Genomic DNA, 21,634 nt, shown 5'->3' with positions numbered 1-21,634 from the left:
TGTCTACCTCCAAAATGGCACAATATTCCCTAAATTGTCCACTATAGTGCACCATATTGACTAGGGCCTATAGGGCACTGGTCTAAAGTAGTACACTTTATAGAGAATAAGGTGCCATTTGGGACTCATCCTCACTTTGTCTGTCACCTCTAATGACAGCTACCATGACAGGAAGGGGGCTGAGAGGAGGGCGGTCATGTCACTTTGATTCATACCAGCTCTGGCTGGGTGTGTTCGTAAAGTCTCCGCGGTCATTATCCTTTCTAAATGACATTTAAGTGTGAAGCAATGGTGATGCTGATGTCCTCCTGCTTCCCCTGGTACCTAGTGGAGTGGACACAAACTTCGAGCAGAAAGTTTTAGCAAAGTCTTCCTTGACCCCCGTGGGGTTTCCCCCTCACATGGGTTCATCGTGACTGAGTGGATAGGTGGAAATTACCTTATGATGAATCAGTTTTCAAAGCTGCTCTGTGTCTACTTTAGCCTGATCTCAGATCTATAGTCATTGTCATTCATGAAATCCATAGAAGTTGGGAAAACATCACAAACAGATCAGGACAAAACATGTCTGGGACCAAGCTATCTATGTCTGATTGTCTCCATGGCTCTTGTTTCCTGTTGCTGTGTCTGATGTTCTCCCTGTAACCTCTCCTCTTCCAGTCTATACGGGAGGTGACAGGCTATGTGCTCGTGGCTCTGAACCAGTTTGACTACCTGCCACTGGAGAACCTGAGGATCATCAGAGGAACTAAGATGTATGAAGACCGCTACGCTCTGGCAATCTTCCTCAACTACCGCAGAGATGGGAACTTTGGCCTGCGCCAGCTGGGACTGAAGAACCTCACAGGTATGTGTCTAAGATGGCTATCCTGTCTCTGTCTCCTCTGTCTGAAGCTTTGAAATCTCTCTCTCCATCCCCTCTTGATGGATCTTTCTTTAATTTCACCTTTTCAGAGACATACCTTCCTGCTACTAACTTCAGTGAAATCCTGTAAATTGTGTGACTGAGTGTTAAGTCAGAAGCTCTGCTAGAAAATTACTGCAATGAAAGCAGTAAACCAAGGTCTATAAAGAGGGAATGTTAGGGTCAATTTAATGAGAGAAAAATGAAGTGATCTGATCTTTTAAGAGCTTGTGTCTGTCTAGATGTTAGGTGGTTGGGGATTTACTGTACTGACAGATTTTAATTACATCTCTTTACACTCATAGCGAGAGGAAGACGCGGTTGACCTAACTCATAGCTACTGCTCTCTGCTTTCTGCATCAGTAAGTTTTGTCCAGACTTTCATTTGGCTGAAATGCAATAATACCTTGAGTTAATCTTTCTCAATGGGAATTGGCACCTGACATGGCCTTGGGAAGATGTATGTGTTATATTTTGTATGCTTTGTTTTAGCACCGATATCCACAGAGATCTAACTAGACTCCCCAAGCTTCGCCTGATCCCAGATCTGTTTGGTCGACCATATGAGTTGGCAAGACAGCACAAACAGATCTGGAACCAGGCTTGCCAATTCCCCAGCAGAACCTGATAATATTAACCAGATGTGGCACTCATAGGAAGGGGTGTTGGTGATGCATGTACAGTACATGCTGTGAAATACAAAGTGTCAAAGCAAACATTACATTTATCATTAGCAAGTAGCCTTTTACTTCAACGTGGTCTGAAACTAGCCTCTTCTTGCCCTGGAAGCTTCCTCAATATACGTACACACTATTGTAACATTGTTCCATCACCTGCAATTACTCTGCAATACTCTGTTGTCATACATACCCCGTCCATTTCCCTGTTTGTTTTTGCGTGAAGTCATAATGTGTTTTCTGTACCTACATACCTGTTATTTTTGAGTGTATTGCAATTATGTATATCCACATTACAACATATTTGCTCCTGTGTTAATGACAGCTAGCTCCAAAATGGCCTAGCTACCATGAACGAAGACTGGGGCTTCGTCACAAATTGCACCCTATTCCCTATGGGCCCTGGTCAAAAGTAGTGCACTAAGTAGGAAAAAGGCTGCCATTTGGGAGGCAAGGTAGATAAACAGAGAACAAGAACAATAACTGTCTGATCCCTCTCAGAGATACCTAGGTAAGACAGGTTACTTAGGATCAGGAAAGAGTTCTCTTCCCTCGAAATCCCTAAAGTAGATTATTATTACTGTTGTTTAGCATATCCCCTCATTCTCATAGACGCTAAAAGCACTTGTGAAAATGGGAAGTGTAGTTATTTTCTACCTCTCCTCTCTCTTTCTCTCTCTCTCTCTCTCTCTCTCTTTCTCGCTCTCTCTCACTCATCTGTAGTTTCGCTCTCGGTCTCTTTCTCTCTCTCTCTTTCTCTCTCCCTCTCCATCTATTTTTTTTCTCTCTGTCTCTTTCTCTTTCTCTCGCTCTCTTTCTCCCTCTCTTTCTCTCTCCCTCTATCTCTAGTTTTTTTCTCTTTCTCATCTCTAGTTTTTTTCTCTCTCTCTCTCTCTCTCTCACTCTCACTTTCACTCTCACTATACATCCATCCCCTAGCATTTACACAAGCATACTTGACCTTGAAGAATAAGCAGCCAGGAAAAAGGCCCTAAACCTTTTTGAAGTGCAACCATTGTGCTGATTAATCTCAGCAGTATATGTTTACGATGCTATTAAAATGTGTTCTTGTTTGCTTAATTTGGTAACCGTGTGGCACTAGCATTGCTAAGGTCATATGTACATTTCCCACAGGGATCACAAACATTTACGGCTCTATTCAATCTGTACTACGGATTGCGCGATATACATTTTTATGATACGAATTGACATATGCAGCGTTACCATGAATGCAGTCTCTGCTAATGCGGTAACATTGCCTTTTAATATCAATCTAGCTGTACCATTTGATCTTCCACGATACGGATTGAATACAGCCCTTACTAAGAATGTATGCATTCAAGTAAAATACTCTGACTAAGTGACATAACTTATGTTCTCTTACTACCTCCCAGCTGGAATTGTCCCTATATGTAAACTGCTTGAGGGGAGTTATGGTATGCACTAATAACATATTCTATGTTGTAGCTATGGAGCTAGTTCTGGGCTATGGTTGTAACCGGAGAAATGAATAACATTTACATTTTATTCATTTAACAGACACTCTTATCCAGAGTGACTTACAGGACCAACTAGGGTTAAGTGCCTTGCTCAAGGGCACAGACAGATTTTTCACCTAGTTGGCTCGGGGTTTTGAAAACAGCGACCTTTCAGTTACTGGCCCAACAGTCTTTAACCGCTAGGCTACCTGCCGCCAGACATCAGATCTGCATCTAAATTAGCACTATATTCCATATAAAGTGCACTACCCCATCAAAAGTAGTACAATATATAGGGAATAGGGTGCCATTTGGGACACAGCCCAGTTCTGTCAGGAGCCCATTAGGTGTTCTGATACAATATTGTGTGACAGGGTCAGTAATGGACAGTTAACCTATAGACCCACATAACTCACTGTCCTGAGAGGCAGAGGATAGAGGTCACTGTTGGGTCTGGTGTCTGTCTGGTCAGACAGAGAGAGAGAGAAAAAAAACTAGAGATGGAGAGAGAGAGAGGGAGAGAGAGAGAGAGAGAGAGAGAGAGAGAGAGAGAGAGAGAGAGAGAGAGAGAGAGAGAGAGAGAGAGAGAGAGAGAGAGAGAGAGAGAGAGAGAGAGAGAGAGAGATGGACAGAGAAGAGGGGGAGTAAGAGAGAGAGATGGACAGAGAAGAGGGGGAGTAAGAGAGAGAGATGGACAGAGAAGAGGGGGAGTAAGAGAGAGAAATAGATGGAGAGAGGGGGGGAGTAAGAGAGAAGACAATGGTCGCTGGTGTGTCTTCACTGAGAGAGAGCGAGAGAAAGAGAGAGAGAGAGAGAGAGAGAGATGGGGAGAAAGAGAGAGAGGAGAGAGATAGATGGGGAGAAAGAGAGAGAAGGAGAGAGAGAGATGGGGAGAAACAGAGAGAGAGAGGAGAGAGATAGATGGGGAGAAAGAGAGAGAGAGAGAGAAGGAGAGAGAGATGGGGAGAAAGAGAGAGAGAGAGGAGAGAGATAGATGGGGAGAAAGAGAGAGAGAGAGGGGGGAGAGAGAGAGATATGAGAGACAGAGAAAGTAAAATGACTATAGAGATGGAGAGAGGGAGGAGGAATTTAAAAGACACCATCCAGAGACCACACCATAGGAGCACAGTGTACTGTATGTTTTCTGTTATGTAACCCTACGCCCAGCATAGGACTAACATTCATTCACCAGATGTTTATACCGTACGAATAGAGCAGTGAGTTTCTGTCTCTCTCCCGGCTCAGTCTGAGACAGTGAATATATTAAACCACTGCTCATTGTGGTCTACAAACACATGCACGCGCACACACACACACACATACACACACACACACACATCCACAATACAATTCTGCATTGTCATCTGTCATAATTGGTAGAACATTCATGTACTGTATATATCACCATGTATTTTGTTGGGTAGTACTATACTTATCTTTGAGAAGGAATTAATAATTAACAAGTATTGAAAATGATATATATGAAAGGCGTGGACATTCATTCGCAAGACATGTTTCCATTGGGGCAGTTAAGCAAAATCAATAATACAGATAAAGAAAGCTTTCTGCTGTGCCAGAAGAGTCCTATGGAAGAGTCCTATGGAAGAGTCCTATGGAAGAGTCCTATGGAAGAGTCCTATGGAAGAGTCCTATGGAAGAGTCCTATCGAAGAGTCCTATGGAAGAGTCCTATGGAAGAGTCCTATGGAAGAGTCCTATGGAAGAGTCCTATCGAAGAGTCCTATGGAAGAGTCCTATGGAAGAGTCCTATGGAAGAGTCCTATGGAAGAGTCCTATGGAAGAGTCCTATGGAAGAGTCCTATCGAAGAGTCCTATGGAAGAGTCCTTTCAAAGAGTCCTATTCGAAGAGTCCTATCAAAGAGTCTTATCGCATGGTCCTATCGAAGAGTCCTATCGAAGAGTCCTAACTGGGATACTAGGTTGAGCTCGGATACCACTGGGTGTCCAGAGGCAGACAGAGTGAAAAGAGGCAGAGTGGTGTTTGAAATGCCATCGTCCCATCCATGTCCCTGGGCCAGTAGTGTGGAGAGGAGAAAGAGGGACTGCACATGCTCTTTTTCTATGTCTCTCTCTGTCTCTTTGTATCTATTTTGACACTCTCCTCCACTACTTGTGTCATGCTCCTGCTATATCAAGCCTTGGTAGCTGGTCTCTGGGTCTCAGACTGTGACACACGTGCACGCACGCACGCACGCACGCACGCACGCACGCACGCACGCACGCACACACACACACACACACACACACACACACACACACACACACACACACACACACACACACACACACACACACACACACACACACACACACACACACACACACACACACACACACACACACACACCCTCCATCCGAAGATCCTCCCCTCTCTCCGTCACTGCATCCCTCTCCAGAATACTTCAACAGGCAACGAGTGGCAAAGACGCCTATAATGGCTCCCCTTTCATCTCCCAGTGATATTATTCTGTCGTTCCTTTCATACCCTGCTCTCTGTACAACGATCGATATGATCTATAAGCGACATATACGAGGATAAAGGTTATTAACTACACACAGGGCTAATCTGGAGACGGATAAAACGGACCCCTCTGTATTGAAACCGACCTGAATCCCTAGGAGGTAGAAATTGCCCTGGATAAAATCAATTTGTAGCTGGTATATTTTGATATGGCTGTATTGATTTTTCAGTAGGGTCTGTGTAGGAGACTTTGTAGAACGAAGGAACACTCATGGGTGTGCTGGGACTGGGTAGTGTGCATCTCAGTCCCTCTGTGGCACCTTTCAATCAGGCTTTAGTTATCCTTAGGCATACTTAGGCATATGAAACAGGAAACACACTCAAGTACATGTTAAAACACACTAAGATGAAGCAGTAAGAATTACTAGATCGTTCTGTCTTTTTCTGTATCTTTTCTGTCTCTCTCTCTCTCTCTCTCCCTCTCTCTCTCCATCCACTAGTATCTGTCTTCATATAATCCTCCCCTCTCCCCCCAACAATTTATTGTCCCTAACTGTACCTACCTGTCCCTATCTGTCTCTCCAGAAGCAGATGATTGGAGTGAATTATATGTCTCCCCCAGCACAGTGACAGGAGTTAAACACTGCCACTTTGTTTGACATTTCCAAAGTGCAGCTATGGTATGCTTTCCATTTCAGACGAATTAAAGCTATTTTCATGCTTAAGCAAACATTTTTCTTCTGCTTCTCTTTTTTTTATTATTTTCAGTCACCATGAACACAATAGTTACTGTAGATTGCAGCTGAGGCAAGTTGAGCTGGGCTCAGTGCATTCACATGGTAATTGCTGCCTGTTGAGTTTTCACAACAATATCCACCTCAATAAGAGAAATAACACAGATGAACATGTCAGTTTACACATTTTCTATTAAAAAAAAAAGTATCCCGGGCCTGTTTTCCTATAGTTTTGTTCAGTCAGTGTTGCTCATCCATTTATTTTTACTACTTGTACGCTGCCATTACTCTCTGTCCAAAATAAAAGCATCAAATCTCTTCTCCCATCTGCCAGACATCCTTCTCTCTCTCTCTCTCCCTACACGGTTAGCTGACACACACACACACGCTGCTCACACACGACGCCAAGACTGGATCCACTACTCACTCACAGTCCATCTGTTATTTCTTTTTTTAAATTTTCACACGTTCTCATTCTCTCTCTCTCTCTCGTCTCTTGTCTCTCTTGTTTCTCTTTCTCTCTATATATCTCATCAATGCTAGTTAAACTGGCACATGCACTGTATACAAAGCCTACATGTGTATTATTGTACTGTACACACACACACACACACACACACACACACACACACACACGCACACAGACACACAGACACAGAACATTGTGTTCTATCTGCTCTTCATCGCCCTGCATTTTATCAAGGGGAAAATCTTAATGATCATACATTAACTTCAACGAGCTCTGCTCAGTGTTTCGTGAAAGCACCATGGATCATGAAATGGTGAACAGGGGGATGGAGGGATAGAGGTATAAATGGATGGATGGATGGGACAAGGTGAAAATAAAGGATGAGAGAAATCCGTGACAGTCTCTCCTTGAAGGACTAAGAAGGAGAATCAGTGTATTTGGACAGCACATCCCTGCCTGGCCCCTGTCTGTCTGAGAAACACCCACAGGAGAGATGAAGGGATGGATGGAGGGAGGGATGGATGGATAGACAGGACAAGGTGAAAATAAAGGACAAGTGGACTCAGTCTTGTCCTGAAGAGTCTTTGGACAGCCTCTCCCCAGACTGGCCTCTGTCTTTATGAGAAACCCCCACAGGAAGAGAGCTGAGATTAGTTTGTGTCCAAGGCTACATCCCAAAATGGCACAATCTTCCCTTTATAGTGCACTGCTTTTGACTAGAACACTGTGTCTCTGGCATTCTGTTCCACTCTCCACCTCTCCTCTCTCTACATCATTCCTCTCTCCACCTCTCCTCTCTCCACTTTTCCTCTCTCTACATCTCTCTACTCTCCACCTCTCTCCTCTCTCCACCTCTCCTCTCTCCACCTCTCCATCTCTCCCTTTCCTCTCTCCACCTCTCCTCTCTCTCCACCTCTATCTATCTATATTCACCTCTCTCCTCTCTCTCTCTCTCTCTCTCCACCTCTTTCCTCTCTCTACTTCTCTCTCTCCAATCTCCACCTCTCTCTCTCCAATCTCCACTTCTCTCCTCTCCTCTTGCCTGGCAGCTTCCAGACCTCAGGTCGCTTCCAATTGTGTGTCTAATTGATTACTTCCCATGCAATTACTCCTGTGTCATACTCAATATTTCATTGCTTGGAGGAGGGCAAAAGGGAGTTTTTTGTAAGACGACATTCATATTGTCACATTTGTGAGCTCTCTAATGCAGTTTAGGAACAGCATGTTAACACCAGCCCAGGGCCGGCGTCCGAACGAATCAGTTGGACGGGCATTTGATAGCACGTGTACCATTTTTTTAAATGGGTTTCATAATAAAGACATGTAATATAACTGTAAAAATGTATTACCTTTTAATAAACACAACCAGTCATGATGTTTTCATCTGATTGTCAAACAAATCACTTAAAAAAGTAGGAGACCTTTGCAGATTAGTCCAAAATATTTCCAGCACCCGAACAGTGCACTCTGCACCCGCCAATGTTCCTTCAATTCACAAGTGGCTGAAGCTATCTCACCTGAAAAAGAATCCGAGCGAGCGAAACAGCACCCCTCTGTCTTACTAAACAGATGTAGGATCTTAATTTGATCACTCTTTTGTTGCTGAGAATTTGTGTAGGTTCTTGAGTTCTACAAACTTGTAGGGTATTTGAGGTTTCAAAAGGCTTCTAAAGTTTGTATTTCCCACATTAAAATGTCAGATTTGTTTTGCCCTAATAGAAAATGAACCAACCCCTACAAAAATGTTACATATTGACATGCAATACACTTTTTGTCCAGATAGCATCAGATACATCAGATACATGGCACATCATGAGACAGAGGGGCACTGCTTCGCTCGCTTGGATGCTTTATTTGAGATTGATGTGTATTTCTGTCTGCGCGTGTCTTGCTCAATTAAATGATCAGTATTTAAATATTTTCTTTGGATGGGCAAGGAGGTACGGAAGCGTGAGCCAGGTCCCCTAAGGCCCGCCCACAACGCTGGACCTCTCCAGTCTACACAAATGTTTCACCCCTAGGTCTTAGGCAAGGAGCAAAGAGCCATTGTCTATAAGGTGACAATACTTGTGGTGGGCATGAAATTAATAGCATGGCTGTGGTTGATATGATTAGGCATTGGGGCATACAGTACATTGACAGTGTGTAGGTTCTTGAGTTCTTCAATTTGAAGTAATAATAAATTGGTTGTGTCCCAATCTCTCCTTTTCTTCCGAAGTGTGCACTTGTTCACTTCCCCTCATGAATTTGAAATAAAATGATTGGTGTATGGAAACTCCCTCTAGCGCATGCCTACACCAATCCAATTATTTTGAATTTGTGGGGAGTAGTGAACAAGTGGACACTTCAGTAGGAAGGAAAGATTTGGACGCAACAATTGTTTGGAAGAACATGGATTTTTCTCCAAGACAGCAGACTGAAACAGTATGCATTGACACTGACACGCTTCTCACAATTGAGCATCTTCTAGACTAATAACCCATCTGACAATAAGGGCTATTTAGTAACAACATGTGCTGCTGGGCTCCAACAACACTTTAGTTTAGTTTAGTTTCTCCTGCTGTATTTTGCTGACTGGATCCACTTCTCTCATTAATGATCCTATGTGGGAATTGCATAAGCAGGAAATTGGAGAGTTTTATGAAATATTAATGTGCGACAACATAAAGGCTGCATTCTAAATGGAACCCTTCTGCCTATAGGGCACTTATTTTGACCGGATCCATCTGGGCCCTAGTCAAAGGTAGTGCACTATATAGGGGATAGCCATTTGAGACACAAATAATGTTAAATCTTCAGCTTCAGAGGGAGCTGACCCGCCAGCCCTCAACAGAAAAAAGTCAAATTGAAAATAATGAAATGTGAGTTTAGTAAAAACAAATCTGTTTCCATCTTGAAGTAAATGGGATAGTTAATTGTAAGTAAATTAGGCATTTAGGTAAAGTTTCTGCTTGAAACTCCCAGGTGGGGAAGCGGTCTTTCTCCTACTGCAACTAGTTCTAATATAATACAACTGATATCTGCAACTACAGTACACTACATAGAAATACCACCTCTCTTCAGTAGCATTTCTCTTCAAGTTTCTCTTCACTATCTGAACGAGTCTGAAACACTATCTGAAACTTTCTCAGCTACCCTGAACATAACAATAAGTACAAAAGGAAGCATAATAATAAAATCCATGTAGCTTCTTCCTATTGCCTCTTCTTAGAGAACAAACAAGACACAAAGAACAAAATGAAAAATTAATAAAACGCTTCTTTATTTAACATCAAACTTTTGATAGCATGTTTAGGGTAAATCTGTTGGGTAATTACACTGAGATCAAATGGAGAGCACTAGAATAAATGCTAATACTGTATAGCGTTAGTTAGCTCGCTAGCCCCAGCCCAGCACTGCCTGGGCCCCATGGTGGAACCAGAGCCATTAATAATGGATTGGGTGTCATCATTAAGAAACTGAATGATTAAAACATATCTCCCAGCTTCAAGCGGCACTGTCCTTACTTAAAAAAGCCCTATGATATAGGCTAGTACAGTTCCTCTTGTTACAACTTCGTTATATATTTAGATATAGAACTGTGCTTTTGCGACTATGTCCTAGATTTGGAGGGGGTTGTATAGCTAATCACCACAAACATGCTATGGCATTAGTAGTGAGGGCTCCGTGCTCCACCTTTTACTGCAGTGGGCTAAATCAGGGTCACGCAGAGTGCTTCTTGGTAGTCTTAAACAAATCTACTTTGAAACAAAAGTATACATCTTACACACATGGTTATGGACTTAAAAAAATAAGACACCTGTACCATGTCAGATATAGAGATGACATTTATTCCATTTTGAGTTTGCATCCCAATATTACACTTTATATACATCACAGAAGACTGAAATATAACAAACTTGTAATATACCAAACAAAAATAAGAATGTTATTAATGATGAACAAACTCAATATACTTTAAAATGACTAAAACCAGATGGAAACTGTGTAGAAATGACAATGGACCTACATTCATACAGTTTCTTGACTGTCCAGCTCACTAATAATCACCCAAATTAAAGCTAAGTCAGGGAGCATAGAAAATTCCCAAAATGATGGATCGACAACTTTTTTTTAAGCAAATCTTGACGGAGAGGAATCATAACCAATTTTCAGTGCGGCCCTCCGGACCTCTTTGAAGACCGAATGCAGCCCCGAGGGCAAAATGAGTTTGACACCCCTGCCCTGTATTCCTATCTGGCTCTATTAGTAGTCAGCTGCTGCTAATGAAGTCATGCGAGAGGTCCGCAGGGAACCATCATCACTACCTCTGACTGATCTGGGACCTGTTAGGACCTGTTAGGTGGAGGGCAGATCAGAAGATGAAAGAGGGGGGCTCCTCTGACTTTTCCACCCGTAACCCATAAGTAAGCCTTATGTGTGCATACGTACATGTGTAGGTTATGTAAATTGAGAATTAAATGAAAGACTGCAGGCTAGGAAACTAGAGCACTGTGCTGTGTTGTGCTGTGCTGTGTTGTGCTGGGTTGTGCTGTGTTGTGCTGTGTTGAGCTGTGCGTTGTGCTGCACTGTGCTGTGTTGTGCTGTGTTGTGTTGTGCTGTGCCGTGTTGTGCTGTGCTCTTCACACACCAGGGTCTGAATAGTTCACAGCCCCAGCTCAAAGGGGCTGAGAGGGCCAGCCTAAATGGACTAACTGATGAGCCCTAGTACTGTACCCTACTGCACCCCATTCACTTTCATCTGAAGGGTCACTAGAACATAGACACAGGGCTGAGTATCCTTGTGCACCTTCAGTACCCACTGTCTACCTATTGGCTCTCCAGTTTTCAGGGAATATTTTTGTATGGATCAGATGAACCAGCCTAAAACAGAATTTTGCCTCATTAAAAGTTAATATGAGTATGCAAGGAATTTGAATGTCAATTAATCATCAAAACACATTATAGTCCTCCCTCCGGCTATGTTTTAGTTAGCTCTAAACCAGGCCAGTCCGTCACATTCTCAGCCTGAAGGACTATGGGTAAAACCAACATAAATAAAAAACTGACCTGACAACAAGAGACCTATGTTGCAGTGTCCACACTAACATACCATTTAGAATGTATTGAGCATGCATTTGAAGTGGTATACTAGTGTGGATATTGGAAAGTAGCCCAGTGTCATCCATTTTCACCATCAGGATTGGAGAATTTCTGCAAATTCAGGAAATGTAGAGTGTATTTGAGGTTTAAAAAGGCTTCTGAAGTTTGTAATTTCCACTTGGAAATTTCAGACATGATTTTCCCTTACTATAAAAATATAAACTTCTACATAAGTGTAAATTAATTATAATCCACATAATAATTCACATTTCCTGTTGCTGAAGGATTGTTTTTCTGCTGTAGCAAACTTGCTCAAATTAAGATCCTACATCTGTACCATTCCCCTAAAGCTTCTGTTCTACCTGCTTTCTAAAACAGGGTGGAGATTATAATTGAAGGCCTCCTCCTTTCAAGTCCTCGTCCTTGTCCTTGTCCTTGTCCTGTCCTCCTCCTCCTCCTCCCTCATTCTCCATCTTTCTCACCGTACCCACAATGTTATATATCTCTAATGAGAACACACCCCTCTCTCCCCAGACCTTGGAAGATGTTAGCTAGCCCTAATGAGAACACATCTCTCTCTCCCCAGACCCTGGAAGATGTTAGCTAGCCCTAATGAGAACACACCCCTCTCTCCCCAGACACCTGAAGATGTTAGCTAGCCCTAATGAGAACACATCTCTCTCTCCCCAGACACTGAAAGATGTTAGCTAGCCCTAATGAGAACACACCCCTCTCTCCCCAGACACCTGAAGATGTTAGCTAGCCCTAATGAGAACACATCTCTCTCTCCCCAAACCCTGGAAGATGTTAGCTAGCCCTAATGAGAACACATCTCTCTCTCCCCAGACACCTGAAGATGTTAGCTAGCCCTAATGAGAACACATCTCTCTCTCCCCAGACACCTGAAGATGTTAGCTAGCCCTAATGAGAACACATCTCTCTCTCCCCAGACACTGAAAGATGTTAGCTAGCCCTAATGAGAACACACCTCTCTCTCCCCAGACCCTGGAAGATGTTAGCTAGCCCTAATGGGAACACACCTCTCTCTCCCCAGACCCTGGAAGATGTTAGCTAGCCCTAATGAGAACACATCTCTCTCTCCCCAGACACTGAAAGATGTTAGCTAGCCCTAATGAGAACACATCTCTCTCTCCCCAGACACTGAAAGATGTTAGCTAGCCCTAATGAGAACACATCTCTCTCTCCCCAGACACTGAAAGATGTTAGCTAGCCCTAATGAGAACACATCTCTCTCTCCCCAGACACTGAAAGATGTTAGCTAGCCCTAATGAGAACACATCTCTCTCTCCCCAGACACTGAAAGATGTTAGCTAGCCCTAATGAGAACACACCTCTCTCTCCCCAGACCCTGGAAAATGTTAGCTAGCCCTAATGAGAACACACCCCTCTCTCCCCAGACACCTGAAGATGTTAGCTAGCTAATGGGAACACATCTCTCTCTCCCCAGACACTGAAAGATGTTAGCTAGCTAATGGGAACACATCTCTCTCTCCCCAGACACTGAAAGATGTTAGCTAGCCCTAATGGGAACACATCTCTCTCTCCCCAGACACTGAAAGATGTTAGCTAGCCCTAATGGGAACACACCTCTCTCTCCCCAGACACTGGAAGATGTTAGCTAGCCCTAATGAGAACACATCTCTCTCTCCCCAGACACTGAAAGATGTTAGCTAGCTAATGGGAACACATCTCTCTCTCCCCAGACACTGAAAGATGTTAGCTAGCCCTAATGGGAACACACCTCTCTCTCCCCAGACACTGAAAGATGTTAGCTAGCCCTAATGAGAACACATCTCTCTCTCCCCAGACACTGAAAGATGTTAGCTAGCTAATGGGAACACATCTCTCTCTCCCCAGACCCTGGAAGATCTTAGCTAGCCCTAAGGAGAACACACCCCTCTCTCCCCAGACCCTGGAAGATGTTAGCTAGCTAATGGGAACACATTTAATCATCGGAGCACATGGAAATGTTAATGAAACACTTTAGGGTTAAGCCAATTATTTCCGTTCCTGCCAATCACAGGCCTCTCATTTCTGAAATGTCAGTGGTGCCGGGGAGCAGGGGGGAAAGGGAGAGGGCAAGTGAGGAGGAGCAAGAGCAGGAGTGGGGATATGATGGAATAATTAGGTTTTCTTGGTCAGGGAGGAAAGAGATGGAGAGAGGAGATAAGAAATAGAAGAGATGGAGGGATGTGAGTGTGAGGAGAGAGAAGAGAGGGATAAGTGGAGAGAGGGTCTGTGTGTGCATGGCAGTGTGTGTGGTACGAGAGAAGAGGTGTAAAAGAGGATAGACACAAAGGGTTCATGGTCCAACAGGGAAAGGTACTCATTGGGATGAGGAGCTTACATATGACCCCTGTATCAAAGTGATTCCGTGAGAGACTGTATGTGTGTTTGTGTGAAATGTGCGTGTATGAATGTGTCACTAAAGTGGATGTTTGTGTGTGCGAGTGTTTGTGTACACTACCGGTCAAAAGTTTTAGAACAACAAGGGTTTTTCTTTATTTTTTACTATTTTCTACATTGTAGAATCATAGTGAAGACATCAAAACTATGAAATAACACACATGGAGTATGTAGTAACCAAAAAAGTGTTAAACAAATCAAAATATATTTTATATTTGAGATTCTTCAAATAGCTACCCTTTGCCTTGATGACAGCTTTGCACACTCTTGGTACTCTCAACCAGCTTCACCTGGAATGTGTTTCCAACAGTCTTGAAGGAGTTCCCTCATATGCTATGCACTTGTTGGCTGCTTTTCTTTCACTCTGTGGTCCGACTCATCATCAATGCAAAGGGTGGCTATTTGAAGAATCTCAAATATAAAATGTATTTTAATTTGTTTAACATCTTTTGGTTACTACATGAGCCCATATGTGTTATTTCATAGTTTTGATGTCTTCACTATTATTCGAAAATAGTAAAAATAAATAAAAACCCTTGAATGAGTAGGTGTTCTAAAACTTTTGACGGGTAGTGTATATTGTAAATGTGTACTAAGTTACAACTGTACTGGCCAGAGCCTGAGTATCACAACTGACTCAAACAGCATACCACTACCACTATCCTTCTACCACTCATTCTACCTCTATCCTTCTACCACTGTCATTCTACCACTATACTTATACCACAATCCTTCTAACACTGTCCTTCTACCACTATCCTTCTACCACTGTCCTTCTACCACTATCGTTCTAACACTGTCCTTCTAACACTGTCCTTCTAACACTGTCCTTCTACCAATATCCTTCTACCACTGTCCTTCTACCACTGTCTTTCTACCACTATCTTTCTACCACCATCCTTCTACCACTGTACTTCTACCACTGTACTTCTACCACTGTCCTTCTACCACTGTCATTCTACCACTGTCCTTCTACCACTATCTTTCTACCACTATCCTTCTACCACTGTCCTTCTACCACTATCCTTCTACCACTGTCTTTCTACCACTATCCTTCTACCACTGTCCTTCTACCACCATCCTTCTACCACTGTCCTTCTACCATTATCTTTCTACCACTATCCTTCTACCACTATCCTTCTACCACTGTCCTTCTACCACTATCCTTCTACCACTGACCTTCTACCACTGTCCTTCTACCACTGTCCTTCTCAGCACAGCACACTCTGAGAAACTAGAACAGTGTTGGCCTATGAGCCAGCTAGCCTCTCACCCCTTTCTCCCCCTCACAGCATCACATCTTTTCATTCATATGAATGCATTTATTTACTTGCCAGGCTAGCTGGGCCTTAGAGAAGTGGAGCAGATTGAGCAGACAGGCAGTGACAGGGCAGGGACAGGGGCTGGGACAAGTGCTGGTACAATGATTGGTGTTTAGCCTGTTTAAGGTCCTGTCACAAGCTCCTCTGATTGGCCATTAAGGCTGTCAATCAGGTACCGGGTCACAGTCAGGTCTGATTGGAAAATAAGCAGCAGCTCTAAACAAAAACAAAGTGGCTCTGTGCAGGGCAGGCATTGTAGGCGGGCCTTAGGGGGCCTGGCCTGCCCTACCGTACCTCCTTTCCCGTCCAAATAAAATATACAAAAATGTATCATTTATCTGACAGAGACACGTGCCGACAGAAAGATGCATGAATTGCAGTTAAATCATCAGAGCGAGCAAAACAGCGCCCCTCCCGTCTCAGTTTGTGTAGACCATGCTATTTCTGTCTAGACAGCATCCGATACATGGGCTACATTTAGAGGGGTGTTGCTTCACTCTCTCGGATGCTTTCTCTGATGATATAATTTCCGTAGACAAACACTGACAGTAGAATGGCCTTCCTGAAGAGCTCAGTGACTTTCAACATGGCACCATCATAGTTTGGTGCCGGAGGAATAATGGTTTGGGGCTGTTTTTCATGGTTCGTGCTAGGCCCCTTAGTTCCAGTGAAGGGAAATCTTACAGCTACAGCCTATAATTACATTCTAGACAATTCTGTGCTTCCAACTTTGTGGCAACAGTTTGGGGAAGGCCCTTTCCTGTTTCAGCATGACAACGCCCCCGTGCACAAAGTGAGGTCCGTACAAAAATGGTTTCTCAAGATTGATGAGGAAGAACTTGACTGGCCTGCACAAAGCCCTGACCTCAACCCCAGAACACCTTCGCCTGACCTCACTAATGCTCTTGAGGCTGAATGGATTCAAGTCCCTGCAGCAAGGTTCCAACATCTAGTGGAAAGCCTTCCCAGAAGAGTGGAGGCTGTTATTGTAACAAAGAGGGGACCAACTCCATATTAATTCCCATGATTTTGGAATGAGATGTTCGACGAGCAGGTGTCCAAATACTTTGGTCATGTAGTGTAGTTTCAGCAGAGAGTAAGAGACGAAGCGAGAGGGCTCACTCTCACCAAAATCTGTCCAGAAAAAGCCCAATGCCCAATATGCAGACATAAGCTTGTCGCCTGCCTTCCCGCCTTTGGGACAGAGACTCCCATTGTTAGGGAGGAGACATGAGCATCTCGTCATTATATACAGAGTTCTGGATTCAGCCTCTTGCAAGTTGGAAAGGAAAGTTTGCGGGTGTACTGTGCACTGTTAGGATGCTGGATTTTCCTAAAGTAAATTGATGTTTTGCCAAAATTAAATAATTACTCCTGTCTAAATAAAATAATTTAAAATACTTCACTACGGAGCAAGATTTAGTCACAGTGGATCGATCATTAGCTCTGAATTGTTTCAAATCACAAGTGTGTTTGGGAAGCCCACACTTAGTGTAGTGCGCGTGTAATAAGTATCGTCTAAAGGAGACCAAAATGCGGCGTGTGAAGTGCTCATATTGCTTTTAATGAAAACACTTTGCAAAGTAACAAAACGACCAACAACAGTCCCGTCAGGTACAAACAACGAAACGGAAAACAACCACCCACAAAATCCCTGAAAAACAGGCTACCTAAGCATGGCTTCCAATCAGAGACAACGAAAAACACCTGCCTCTGATTGGAAACCATACCCGGCACCAACAAAGAAAATACAACATAGAACGACAATCTAGACAACCCACATAGAAAACAGATAACCACAAATACATAGACAAAAACACCCCCTTGTCACACCCTGACCAATCTACTATGGAAAAATCACCTCATACTAAGGTCAGAACGTGACAGCGCATGGCAATAGGTCTAGCTGACTGAGTTGTGGCTGTCAGTGAAAAGCATCTAAAGTATGTGTGAAGATAATATGTCTTGAGTATAATTTAAAACATTGCATCCTGAATAAGGGGAGTGGGTGTGGTGAAGATATGGTGCGTCTCTAGAGTGCATGCATATGTAGGAAAGTGCCCATTTGGCAATGTTTTGTTTCTGATTGTCTTAACTCAGCACGCAAATATTGATCAATGCAGCCTACTGCTGCATTGGCCTGTAGGCTATCTCTGAGTTCTATGCTCTCATTTCTTTAGCCGCCAATGGATCACAGTGTATCAATGTGTCCACATAGCAGAGGCTGGGGCTCTTGTCATAGTTTAATTTTAACTTTTAAATATTTATCAATTTACTTCAGATTTCTATGATTAACCACATGACAATGGTTTTGAGAAATAAAAACGTTATTATTGAAATTAAACTGTTCCACAAAAATGTGCATATATAAATATTTATAACTGGCACGCAGATCGGTAAAAATGGTAGGATATATTGTAAGCTTCCCCAAACATGAAACTGATGAGCTGCCTATGGGCTTTACTATTACAAGCACATGCACACATAGGAGGTCCCGTGAAAAAACAGGACCACCTATGGAAATCAAACGGGTCTGGCTCTGTGTGACCTGTTGTTGGCACGCACAAATTCATGAGCTAAATATACAGAGCATGGCCTCAACACACACACAAACACAAACACATTGCCACCATATACTGTAGCTCTGTAGCGCCAGTCCTCCCTGTGGTTAGGCTGAGCCAGGGTCATTGGTATGCAGGTGCACTGTGCTCTCGTTTAGCTGGGGTTTATTTCTCTGTGTCTGTTTGAGAGAGAGAGAGAGAGAGAGACTCGTTCCAATGCTACTGGGAGCTGATCAGACATCAACGTTGATAAGCAAAGTGGCCCTCAGCAACAACAGTAATCCCCCCTCTGTCTCTGTTTCTCTCTCTGTCTTTCCCTTTCTCTTTTTCTCTCGGTTTCTGTTTTCTTTCTCTGGTTTTTCTCTCTATGTAACTCTTTCCAGCTATCTCATCTTTCTCTCTCTGTTTCTGTTTTCTCACTCTCTCTCTTTACTCTCTCATCCTCTACTCTCTTTCTCTCTCCCCTTTCTCACTTTGTTTTCTACCTTTAATTCCCTCCCTGGTTTTTCACATTTGCATCTCTGAATCTTTATACTTGTGTTGTATTCTAGTATGAATAGTTATGCACAACCACCTGTACTGCTCACATTCACCTGGGAGCAAAGTGTGTTCTTGGTTACACTACCTTTCCATCTCCCTCTAGCTATATAATGTATATCAATATATTCCATATAAACTCAGCAAAAAAAAGAAACGGCCCTTTTTCCCTGTCTTTCAAAGATAATTCATAAAACTCCAAATAACTTCACAGATCTTCATTGTAAAGGGTTTAAACACTGTTTCCCATGCTTGTTCAATGAACCATAAATAATTAATGAACATGCACCTGTGGAACAGTCGTTAAGACACTAACAGCTTACAGAAGTTAGGCAATTAAGGTCACAGTTATGAAAACATAGGACACTAAAGAGTCCTTTCTAATGACTCTGAAAAACACCAAAAGAAAGATGCCCATGGTCCCTGCTCATCTGCGTGAAAGTGCCTTAGGTATGCTGCAAGGAGGCATGAGGACTGTGGATGTGGCAAGGGCAATACATTGCAATGTCCATACGGTGAGATGCCTAAGACAGCGCTACAGGGAGACAGGACGGACAACTGATCGTCCTTGCAGTGGCAGACCACGTGTAACAACACCTGCACAGGATCGGTACATCCGAACATCACACCTGCGGGACAGGTACAGGATGGCAACAACAACTGCCCGAGTTACTCCAGGAATTCACAATCCCTCTATCAGTGCTCAGGCTGTCCGCAATACGCTGAATGAGGCTGGACTGAGGGATTTTAGGCCTGTTGTAAGGCAGGTCCTCACCAGACATCATCGGCAACAATGTCGCCTGTGGACGCAAACCCACCGTCGCTGGACCAGACAGGACTGGCAAAAAGTGCTCTTCACTGACGAGTTGCGGTTTTGTACTGACTGTTACTTTAGATTTTGAACCCCCCTTTGTTCAGGGACACATTATTCCGTTTCTGTTAGTCACATGTCTGTGGAACTTGTTCAGTTTTTGTCTCAGTTGTTGAATCTTATGTTCATTCAAATAATTACACGTTAAATTTGCTAAAAAATAAACGCAGTTGACAGTGAGAGGACGTTTCCTTTTTTGCTGAGTTTATCCCTTGTACACACTTCTACCACATAGTATTCATTGTGTGGTTCCATTTCTCTGTCCCTCTCCCTCCTCCTCTGTCTTAGCCGTAAGGCAAAGATTATCAGGGCTTTATTGTGGCTTAAGTTCAAAATGAATGAAGATACATAGATGCACCGAGCTCTTCAGTACGGGCCATTCTACTGCCAAGGTTTGTCTATGGAGATTGCATGGCTGTATGCTCAATTTTATACTCCTGTCAGCAATAGCAATGACCAAATCCACCAATTTGAAGGATTTTCCTCATACTTTTTTTCAATGAGTGTAGAATTATTAGAAATACAACCTATTTATCATTATGAGTTCAGTGGCAGAGATGCTTCCCAGGAAAGGATTAAAGTTAGCTCATATACATATATGTAGCCTCAGAAATAAATTTCATGAGGTTAGTAATTTGCTAATCTTAGATAATATAAATATATTAGCCATTACTGAGAATACAAGGAATACAAGGATATAACATGTATAGAAAAGACAGGAATGTCTAGGTGGTAGTTGTTGCTGTATATATTCAGAGCCATATTCCTGTAAAACTCAGAGAGGATCTCATGACAAATGAAGTAGAAGTGCTGTGGTTACATGTTCACCTGCCTCATCTGAAGCCTCTATCAAGGCATTATTGTGGCTTAAGTTTAGTTTTTTCCCCCTCCATCCCTTCCCCTTTTCCCTCCTTTTAATTTAAGCAGATGCTCCCTGCTCAGGATAATTCCATAATCCTTTAATCTCAGCCATTTTTCATGAAAATTCATTGGAAACAATTGCATGATGGATGGGCGAAATTTAATCAGACAGCTTTAAACGACATTGCTACCTGCCATGGAGGAGAGGAGGAGAGACTGTTCCGGGCAAGGTGGCAGGCAGTGGCAGGAGAGAGAAGGGTTGTGGCCGAATGACGCCCCTATGCTGTCTGCACTTCCAACGGCATACACTGTGTGTGTGTGTGTGTGTGTGTGTGTGTGTGTGTGTGTGTGTGTGTGTGTGTGTGTGTGTGTGTGTGTGTGTGTGTGTGTGTGTGTGTGTGTGTGTTACACAACACAATATTACTGGCTGGCTACTGCAGACGCAAAGGGAAATCAGGTCATGAGGAAGGGACACAAGGAAGATACACACAAACAAACTAACAAACAGACAAACACACCAGGGTTGGGGTAAATTCAAATTGAATGCATAAAATTCAGGAAGTTATTTGAATAAAAAATGTAATAAACATTTGAAATAAATGTCATTGAAAATATATTCTATTTTATCAATTATTGAATTGGAATGCCTTTTTACTTCCTGAATTGACTGACTTCAATTCAAATTGACCTCCATCCCCGAAACACACAAACAACAACCAGGACTGATATACCACCCCTATGCTACAAATTTACCATGACTTCATCATCCTCCCTTCTCCACTACCACTGCAATTTACCATCACTGCACCCAGAATGTCCAGCACTCCACCCAGACAGACCATCACCTCACCCAGAGAGACCAGCACTCCGCCCAGAGAGACCAGAACTCCGCTCAGATAATCTGCTAAAATATCCATTAATTCCTTCTTTGTTATTATCAGAAATACCCAACATGGTCAAAAATATGTGGACACCTGCTCGTCGAACGTCTCATTCCAAAATCATGGGCATTAGTATGGAGTTGGTCCCCCTTTTGCTGCTATAACAGCCTCCGCTCTTCTGGGAAGGCTTTCCACTAGATTTTGCAACATTCCTGTGGGCACTTGCTTCCATTCAGCCACAAGCACATTAGTGAGGACGGACACTGATGTTGGGCGATTAGGCCTCGCTTGCAGCCGTTGTTCCAATTCATCCCAAAGGTGTTCGATGGATTTGAGGTCAGGGTTCTGT

The 21,634-nt window shown here is 43.1% G+C and overlaps 1 protein-coding gene across 1 annotated transcript in view; it reads left to right on the top strand.

The window, feature by feature from the left end:
- Positions 1 to 658: 658 nt before the first annotated feature.
- LOC106582203 (receptor tyrosine-protein kinase erbB-4) overlaps positions 659 to 21,634 on the top strand; it is a 236,321-nt gene continuing 215,345 nt past the window's right edge. The window contains exon 1 of the mRNA XM_045704751.1: positions 659 to 847. Within this exon, the coding sequence (XP_045560707.1) occupies positions 754 to 847 (94 nt within the window). The 5' untranslated portion in view covers positions 659 to 753. The remainder of the gene's footprint in view (positions 848 to 21,634) is intronic.

Source organism: Salmo salar, chromosome ssa21 (genome assembly GCF_905237065.1).
Source record: "Salmo salar chromosome ssa21, Ssal_v3.1, whole genome shotgun sequence".
Lineage (NCBI taxonomy): Eukaryota > Metazoa > Chordata > Actinopteri > Salmoniformes > Salmonidae > Salmo > Salmo salar.
The sequence above is the reverse complement of the archived record's forward strand: the minus strand, read 5'-3'. Positions and strand labels throughout refer to the sequence as shown.